This window comes from Maniola jurtina, chromosome 21 (genome assembly GCF_905333055.1).
Source record: "Maniola jurtina chromosome 21, ilManJurt1.1, whole genome shotgun sequence".
NCBI lineage: Eukaryota > Metazoa > Arthropoda > Insecta > Lepidoptera > Nymphalidae > Maniola > Maniola jurtina.
In genome coordinates this window covers 11573912-11584355 of record NC_060049.1, presented here as the reverse complement: position 1 = coordinate 11584355, position 10444 = coordinate 11573912, and the positions used below count along the sequence as shown (strand labels likewise).

The 10444-nt window shown below is 41.0% G+C and overlaps 1 protein-coding gene across 1 annotated transcript; it reads left to right on the top strand.

The window, feature by feature from the left end:
* The first annotated feature begins 2359 nt into the window (after positions 1–2359).
* LOC123876217 lies at positions 2360–8986 on the top strand. The gene has a single exon (XM_045922400.1). It carries the CDS (start codon positions 2971–2973, stop codon positions 8317–8319), a length of 5349 nt encoding a protein of 1782 aa, XP_045778356.1. The 5' UTR covers positions 2360–2970; the 3' UTR covers positions 8320–8986.
* The last annotated feature ends 1458 nt before the right edge of the window (positions 8987–10444 follow it).

Below are 10444 nucleotides of genomic sequence, written 5' to 3'. Positions count from 1 at the left end.
CGTGACATGTGAGCGGGATGAAAGTATGGCCCGCTACAATTGAACCCGGTTTATTAACCCCCGACCCAAAAAGAGGGGTGTTATAAGTTTGACGTGTGTATCTGCGTATCTGTCTGTTGCATCGTAGCTCCTAAACAAATGGACCGATTTTAATTTAGTTTTGTTGTTTGAAAGGTGGCTAAATCGAGAGTGTTCTTAGCTATAACCCAAGAAAATCGGTTCAGTGGTTTGAAAGTTATTAGCTCTTTTCAAGTTATTGTAACCTTTACTTGTCAGGGGTGTTATAAATTTTTAATGTACGCTTGTATTCTTTGTCATTGTTTAAATAAATAAATAAACTGTTGGAAAAACACCCGAGTACGGAACCCTCGGTGTGCGAGTCTGACTCGCACTTGGCCGGTATTTCTAAAATATAGACGTACGGTAATGCTTGCCCATAAAAACAGGATATTTCCTTCCACTAAATATACATATTTGGAGTAAGCAAAAATGTCCTAGGTACATCAAATTCGCAGATGATTTTGGCACTACGCCGAGAGATATCAAATAAGATTACATTCGGTACGGGTCGACAACTTTCATAAACTTCCTACCAAAGATGTATTTTTATTATATCAATCCCTTAAAATATAAATAACAGAAACTATAACATCTACGCGGTTCTAGTCTCTGCTATGTTGCGACTTGCGACTACATTAAGGTTAACCTCAATGCCCAACAACGCCATAATTATCCCGATTATCAATGCGTTAAACTGAGTGGCCACACTTGAACGGTTAACGTCTTATTCCAATTGGAGTTAAAGTCGTTTAACGCCAAATGGCATTCACAATGCCATTGTACGTTGATCAAGGCTACATCGACATTTATCGGGAAACGCCGTTGAAAATCGCGTGTGGCGTACATTAGAGGCAAAAATATTAGCGGGCGCTAACCATTTTGAGTCACCAATCAATCACAAACTATGTTTTCTAATTTGATTTCGAATGTTTTGATAGCACACTAACTTTTTGTCTTCGTCATTTGTATGGAATTACGTAACAGAGAGAGCCTTATAGTAATTTCTTATCTCCGTATAGACTACCACGGCTTAATTAGTACTAGTAATATTATGTATTCAGACCTGTATCAGTATATAAATAAAATTGAATTGAATTGAATTTAAATTGAATTGAATTAGAAGCTTTGACTTTAGAGGCTGTCTAAGCTGAGTTATAGTGATTTAGTACCCAAAACAGAAGCGTTGTATGCGCCGCGGGCATCCGTTTAATAATTTCACAGCATAATATAAAGAGCCTTATAAAAGAGCTCATAACTCCGCAGCCACTCGGGGCAGAAATTAATTAGAGATAGTGTTGCAGCTAAAGGCTGTAAAGGTTTACACGGGAATTTATTGCCTTACTATTGTCGGCTGCAAAAGCCGTGCTAGACGAGAGGGTTTTGAGCTTATACAGGGTGTAACCAAAACGTTAGTAAAACTTAGCGTTATTATTATAATACCTTAACACAATCCAATGCTAATAACCAATTGCCTTATCTTTTAGTTCTAATGATTTAGTATTTACTAGCTGATGCCCGCAGCTTCGCCCGCGTGGATTGGTCAGATCCCCTGCAGCATCAGGATTGAGGAGTTGGACTCCAAATTTTTTATGAAACAATGTCGCAAAGTTCCTCTATCGATTAAAAAAGAAATGACGCAAATCGGTTCAGAAATCTCGGAGATTTCGGTGTACATAGGTAGAAAAACACAACTCCCTTTTTGAAAGTCGGTTAAAAAAGTAGCCTATGTTACTCCCTGGTCAATTCTCTACTTGTCTGTGAAAACCCCGTCAAAATCGGTCCAGTCGTTCCTGGTTGCGCCAGTTAAAAATAAATACAAATTTAATTAAATTACGCGGTGCCTTCCTAAATTCCACTTTCCATACACCCTGAAAGCACTGAAGGACCAAAAGGCGAGAAGCCAGAGCTGCCTCAGTGGACAAAATTAAAAAAAAAAGCTACAACGATGGCGCCACTTACACACTTCGAAAAGCAAGGAAGCAATGTGTCGTGCTCGTAACATAAAATAATAATTTTAACGTATTCCCGACTTTTTATTTCTATATGATTGTGCCAAAATATCAGTGAAGTGATCCGCGACGTGCATTCGGAGAGGAAGAGGCAACGGCGCCGTTAGCAGTCCAGAAGATAGACAGACCAGAGGTTAGTGCTGTTCCCTTCTTCCAGAAAATTCCTATCTCTTTTTTATAGCACCGCGTCACTTTTTTGATTTTAATATTACAGTCCACAACTATCACAATATCATAAAATAACATAACGTAACTGGCGCAATCATATAAGTGGTTACCTTCGGCCGGATGTAAGTGGTGACTTCTCCGGAATATTTCAGCATATTTCGTTTATTAGAATACTTTTTAGGCTCTAATAAATGATATTTTATAATATTTACATGTAATATTCATTGAGAATATATGTATTTTACTATTTTAGTTAAAAAGAAAAAACGTGGCAATTGCGTCATCTTTCTTCTTTACCTAAAATACTGGCATAAACAGCTTATAGCATTGAGCTAGCTATTTCCCCAGTTAGGCATACTGTTTATTTACGTGTATTTATGTATATTTTGATAAATACATAGCTTATTTGTATAATATTAACAATTAAAATAAAACTTGAATACCTTCATACTTACCGTCTATTTTACGACAACTTGAAAAAGTTATTGCGAGTTACTTGACTCTTAAGTTCTATCGCATAAGATCGAGATTCGTTTGAACTAGACGCGTGTCGATCAGATTGCCACGGGTCGGGCGGCGCGGACGGCTGCATCATCGCGCGCGCTCCGGCGCTCGCTCGCCGATTACGTTAACTACGCATTAACTGACTTTGCTTGTTTATTTTCGTATTTTAATAATTTACCTATACATTTTGTGATTTTGTTTACATATTAATTACCTACGCGTTATAAAAATGCCGCCTAAAGTTGATGCTAAATCGAAAGAAGATTCAAGTGAGGGTGAAGATATTCAAGATGCTAAATTGACTATTTTACTTGCTAAACGTGAAGCTACATTTGGAATTATGCAAAATATCTTCGAATTGTCTCGTGATGACGACATTCATACTAATGACGAAAAACGAGAACATTTTCTCGATGAATCGTCACAGATTGATTCGTTGCGCGAAAGATTCGAGTCCATCGTGGACAATTGTAATTCTCGTTTATTGCAATTAAATCCTGAAGCAACTCCTAATTATCACTGTCTGTATGCTTTTGAGACTTTGTATAGTAGGGTCAAACGGATTCTGTCAAAATGGTCAACTTCCGATTCGACACCGGAAACAAATTATAATGTGAGTCCCGCGCTTCTAAAGGCCAAGCCAAAGCTGGCTCCCATATCGATATTAGATTTCGATGGTGACATAAAATCCTTTCAGATGTTCTATACGACCTTCAAGTCAGTAGTAGATAATAATCCATTACTCACCGATGCCGAAAAGCTATTTTATCTATTACCGAAGCTGAAGGGAAAGGCAAAAAGCGCGATCGCGGGAATTTCTCCGTGTGCTGAAAATTATCAGTTAATTTTACAGACGCTTATCAATCGCTTCGATGATAAACGAATGTTAACTTCCGCATATTTGCATGAATTATTTCGTTATAAAGGTTTTCAAATTCCCTCTGCAGCTAACTTTGAATCTTTCATAGACCAGTTCGCTGGCGCAGTGAGCGCTTTAAAAAACTTAAAATTAGATAATTTGGCTGATCTCATTATATTGCATATAGCTACACAAAAGATAGACACTGAGACAGTACGTGCGTTTGAAACAAAGTGCGGAAAGAAAATACCTAGCTTCGACGATTTTGTGGAATTTATCACGACTCGCGCGAAGGTATTCGAACGTACTAATAAAAATACAACAAACGTTTCGGATACACGTCAAAATAAAAATATAAAACAGACAAGCCACGGGTCTTCTGGCAGTGCGCCGAAGTACCAGGCTTATGTAAGCACAGTTGATAAGCCTACCTCGTCTAAATGTCTATGTAAAAATATATCGCATACGTTTTTATATAAATGTGCCGATTTTAATAAATTATCAACCCCTCAGGAACGTTTTAAGTGCGTTAAGGATAAAAATGCCTGTGTAAATTGTTTGTCTGTCTTACATAAAGTAGGTCAATGCGGGGTCCCCCCTCATTGTTCCTGTGGATTATCGCATAATAAAAGACTTCACTTTCAACGTCGCGAAGAAAATAGTCACGCGTCAAGCATAGACGGAGCTGTGACGTCATCGTCACCGCCTATACCTAACAAATCGTCGCTCGTAGCAAGTGAACGCACCGACGTAGCTCCAAGTGCTACGGACGTAGGCGCTTCTACAAGCGCTACGCATTCGTACAGTAGTCAAATATCGAATCGTGTAGGAGATAAGCGATCTACTGTCCTATTAGCTACAGCACAAGTTGCAGTTTATGATAGCAACGGTAAGCGACATATAATTCGTGTTTTATTAGACAGCGCTTCTCAAGCAGATTTTATATCTCGAGAATGTTGCGAGCGTCTAGGCTTTCAATGGTCAAAAACAGAACCTACTATTGTTAAAGGATTCGGTGGAATAGAAAAGGTTATTCAATCCAATTCAGTTAATTTTAAATTTTACTCTCGCTTCAATGACGACGTTAGCTTCAATATTTCGCCACTCGTCGTTGACAAAGTGACAGATAAATTGCCTACGGCTGTGGTAGATACGTCGGTCCTATCACACCTTAAGGGTATCCCGTTTGCTGACGAAAGTTTCGGCGTACCTGATAAAATAGATGCTTTAATAGGAGCTTCCCTATTCCCGCATTTGCTTCTGCCCGACGACGTCCATACGTCACGTCGCGACTCGTCGATGCCAGTCGCACTGCGCACGGTCTTAGGTCTCGTGCTCATGGGCAATGCGCCTACGATATCTACCGTGAATACATACTCGGCCTTGACATGTTGTTTCGTTCAAGAGCCTCCCGCTATTGACTCTATAGTTAGGCGTTTCTGGGAACTCGAAGAGCTTCCTTCCGCTTCGGTTCAACATCCCGACGATGCTGAATGCGAAGACTTTTATACTTCGACTACTATCCGTGATCCCGTCACTGGCAGATACGTTGTCGGCCTGCCATTTAAAGAGGATGTATGTTCGCTAGGGAATTCTATGGACGTAGCTAAAAAACGTTTCGCTTGCCTCGAAAGAAAGCTCGAAGCTTCACCTAAATTGAGGTCAGCGTATGATGACGTCATAAAAAATTATCTCGCGAAAGATTATATATCTCCCGCGCCTTCGTATGATTCTCAAGATCCTGTTCCTATCTATGTGATGCCCCATACAGGAATCCTAAGGGAAGACAAATCGACGAAATTGAGAATGGTCGTAGATGCTTCATGTCCTTCCAGCTCCGGTCAGGCATTGAACCATCTGCTACATTCCGGCCCTAACCTACAGGGTGATCTATTTAAAATAATTTTAAATTTTCGTCTACATGAGATAGCAATGACAGCCGATTGTCGCGAGCAATTTCTACAAATAATTATGCGCGAAGCTGATCGTCGCTATCAATGCTTCTTATATCGCTTTAGACCACAAGACCCTCTCGTGCTATATCAATTCAATCGTGTCTGTTTTGGCCTCACTTCGAGTCCATACCATGCACTGCGCACGGTACGACAGCTCGTCGAAGATGATGGCGCGAAATATCCGCTAGCGAGTAGCATTGTGCTACCGGCGCTATACATGGATGACGTTGCTTTCTCGCTTCCTTGCGAGCGTGAAGCAGTCACTGCGTCACAACAGATGATTGACTTGTTCAAAGGCGCACAGTGGGATTTAATCAAGTGGAATAGCAATTCTCGTGAAGTTTTAAATCATATTCCAGCTTCGCACAAACTTCCTACTGAAGTGGAGTTTGATAAAACCGTGCACCATAAGATACTTGGTTTGCATTGGTCTACCGAAAATGACTCGTTTTATTTCAAAATTTCCGTACCCGACGATGTGACATGCACTAAGCGCTCCATCTTGTCGACTGTTGCCCGTCTGTGGGACATAATGGGCTTCGTTGCTCCCACAGTCGTGTATGCCAAAATATTAATTAAAATGCTTTGGCAATTAAACCTTGATTGGGACACTGTAGCTCCACCACACATCATTAAGATGTGGAGACAGTTTTGCGATGAGCTACCAGCCCTGAATAAACTTCACATACCACGTCATGTGGGCGTGACCGAAGGCTGTGAAATAACTCTTTTGGGACTGTCAGATGCTAGCCTCGAAGCTTACGGTGCTGTAGTTTATTTGCACGTGAGTTCACCTTCTGGCAACACTGTGCGTCTTGTTTGCGCGAAAAGTAAAGTTTCGCCGACAAAACCACATTCGATCGCGCGTCTCGAGCTACTAGGTGGCGTCTTACTATCGAAATTGCTTCGTACTGTACATGACAATTATGCTGAGCGCGTCCCAATCAAAGCTTCGTATGCATTTCTCGACTCAAAAGTCGCCTTGTATTGGATCAAGAGTTCTCCGCATAGATGGCAGACTTTCGTCGCGAATCGCGTGGTTAAAATAACAGAGAATATCTCACCTGATAACTTTTATCACTGCGCTGGCACTGAGAACTCAGCTGATATTTTATCCAGGGGTGTCACTCCTGAGAAACTTGTCTCAGACCCTCTGTGGCTCCATGGTCCGCCGTGGGCCTCGCTGCACCCGTCTCAGTGGCCGCTCAAGACTCTTGATGGGCAATGTATAGATGACTTACCCGAGCGAAAAATTCTGACACATCCTGTGTGTACGTCTGTAAAGCAATGCGCTTTATATGAGCTTGCCCTCCGTACTTCCTCGTGGAGTAAACTTCTACGTATAATCGTATATATTTATAGGTGTTTAAAGTTACTTCCACGTCGTAGTACTACAACAATAACTGCTGAAGACTTAGATTTTGCAGAGAATAGGATGCTTCGCGTTCTGCAAAATCAATATTTTGCTAACGAATATTCTAAAATTCAAAATAACGCACCATGCTCGCCGGCGTTTAATCGCCTGCGACCATTTATCGATAATGGTTTGATCCGTGTCGGCGGTCGTCTTGTCAATTCGGGACTCGACTTTGAAAAAATACACCCGGTCGTATTGCCTCGCAATGACCATGTGGTAAACATGATCATCGATTATTACCACATTAAACATCTACATGCTGGACCAGAACTTCTAATGGCTTTACTTCGGCAGAAATTCTGGATTTTGTCAGCACGCCGAATTATAAGGCAGAGAGTCCACAAATGTAATACTTGCTTTCGCGCCAAGCCGCGTCCGACATATCCGTTAATGGCGGATCTTCCTGATATCCGTACGCGTCCCGCGTTAAAAGCTTTTACTTTCACAGGCTGTGATTATGCAGGTCCTATACCATACGTTCCGGTACGCCGCCGTGGCGTACACAGCGAAAAAGCATATATAGTTCTATTTACATGTCTCACTACGAGATCTACACATATTGAGGTCGCTACCTCACTTAACACTCCCAGCTTTCTTGCTGCATTTAAAAAATTTCTCTCGAGACGTGGGCCTATTCAGGTGCTTTATAGCGACCGAGGTACGAATTTCCAAGGTGCTGCTTCGTACCTTCGTGATCTATATAAGTTTCTTAGAGATGATTATTATCCAAAGCTAGAACAAGAATGCGCCGAGAGTCGCATAACTTGGAAGTTCATATGTCCCAATAGCCCGCACCAAGGGGGTGCGTGGGAGAGTATGGTAAAGGTAACAAAATCGATTTTGTTTAGAGTCATAGGACAACAGCTCCTTTCCTATGAGGAACTGTGTACTGTACTCACACAAGTCGAATGTCTACTTAATTCGCGTCCGCTGACGGTACTCAGCTCTGATCCCGCGGAGCCTTCAGCTCTTACGCCAAGTCACTTTCTACATACTGCGCCCCTGCTTTCCTTACCTGCGCCTGATGTCAATTCAGATAAAATGAACTTACTTGACAGGCACTCGTTAATGGATAAAATGGTCCAATCCTTTTGGAATCGTTGGAGGATGGAGTATCTACATAGTCTACAGGTTAGACAAAAATGGAATACTCCTTCCGCTCCAATCACACCAGGAACTGTCGTTGTAGTCATAAACGATAACGTACCGCCCCTGGCTTGGCCTCTAGCAGTAGTGGAGAAAGTGCACCCCGCGAAAGATGGCATAATACGCGTAGCGACCGTGAAAATTTCTGGGAGAACTTATCTCCGTCCGGTTGTTCGATTATGCCCTCTTCCAACGCAGTAAGCATTATATAAAGCTTCAAGTTTAGATAGTAAATTAGCTTATAATTTTATACCATATCCTATATATATTAAATACTAACATTCTTAATGTAACTTAACTCGATATAATATTTCATGTCCCCTTAGACTAATTTATACGCAATGTGCGTTCCTCATAGAGCCCTATTCGCTCTACTTCTTGTTAAAGGTGACCCTTTAAAGGGGGGTGGATGGTTGCGCCAGTTAAAAATAAATACAAATTTAATTAAATTACGCGGTGCCTTCCTAAATTCCACTTTCCATACACCCTGAAAGCACTGAAGGACCAAAAGGCGAGAAGCCAGAGCTGCCTCAGTGGACAAAATTAAAAAAAAAAGCTACAACGATGGCGCCACTTACACACTTCGAAAAGCAAGGAAGCAATGTGTCGTGCTCGTAACATAAAATAATAATTTTAACGTATTCCCGACTTTTTATTTCTATATGATTGTGCCAAAATATCAGTGAAGTGATCCGCGACGTGCATTCGGAGAGGAAGAGGCAACGGCGCCGTTAGCAGTCCAGAAGATAGACAGACCAGAGGTTAGTGCTGTTCCCTTCTTCCAGAAAATTCCTATCTCTTTTTTATAGCACCGCGTCACTTTTTTGATTTTAATATTACAGTCCACTACTATCACAATATCATAAAATAACATAACGTAACTGGCGCAATCACGTTCCGAAGATTAGCCTTTTCAAACAGACAGACAGACAGACAGACAGACAGACAGACAAAAATTTTAAAAACGTGTGATTCAGTGTTGGTATCGTTCAAATAACCATATGAGCTTAATATGAGGTAGTTATCCACTCCAATTTTATTTATTAGTATAGAGTATAGATAGACCCACCTATGACGTCTTGGCATTGACTTCGAGTGACCTCTTTACATTACTTTCGTTGACCTCTAGCGTCATTCAGATGTTTTATTTGCAATATATTGTAACTTTTAAACAATACAGATTTTTTTTTAATTCTGTTTCATAGTTTATTTTATGATAATATATTAATTATCAGTAATCATCAGTACTAATAAATTAACTTTTTAACCCCCGACCCAAAAAGGAGGGGTGTTATAAGTTTGACGTGTGTATCTGTGTATCTGTCTGTGGCATCGTAGCTCCTAAACGAATGAACCGATTTTAATTTAGTTTTTTGTTTGAAAGGTGGCTTGGCTTGATCGAGTGTTCTTAGCTAATAATCGAAGAAAATCGGTTCAGCCGTTTGAAAGCTATAAGCTCTTTTCTAGTTTTCTTATTAGACCGGTTATCACTATCCGATTAATACAAATTAGTGATGAGGTCTACATCTATATGAATTACAATTCAACGGCTATAGCATACAGAGTGCAAATCAATGAATACGTAGGTACATATGTGATGTGAACGGAAGCGCGATTGCTCGGTGTGGTCCATACTAGATTATGCGTCGTCGAGCAGACATTCGACCGTGCTTGTAATGACCGCCGCATGTCACAGTGACGAGCGGAGCGGGTTATCCTTGAGGCGGAGCGATAAAATGATAGATATACATCATCATTATTATTCATCTTGGGGTCCCAAAGTGCTGCAATGGTGACCTCTCCACTCTCCCCCTTCCCGACCAGGCTGACAGATGACAAGAAACGAGTCGCAGGGAGCCGTTGAATCCAGGCGGCACAAGACCGTGTCGTGTGAAAGTCCCTACAAGAGAATTATATCTAGCAATAGACGTCTATATTGGTCGATGACGATGATAATCATCACCGTCATGATCAACCCATCTACCTTCTGAAAGGTTTAGACAGAGTGCGCCACGCTTACCAAGTACGGATTGGCAGACTTCACACACATTTGAAAACATTATGGAGAACTTTAAGGCATGCTGGTTTCCTTTCGACATTTTCCTTATAAGTACCTGATGTTCAAATGCTTAAAACTCACATTAGACATAATTGGTTTCCTTAAACATGATTATTGTCAAATGCAAGCATATTGTGCAATAAAAAAAACTTTATTGGAATGTGATGATATCAGATAATATGGGGACCCTTGTTTTAAAAATACCCGGATTGTGTCAAGAAACACAGAGCTTTTATAACCGCTCCCGCTTCCGCTCCCACTGCAGCC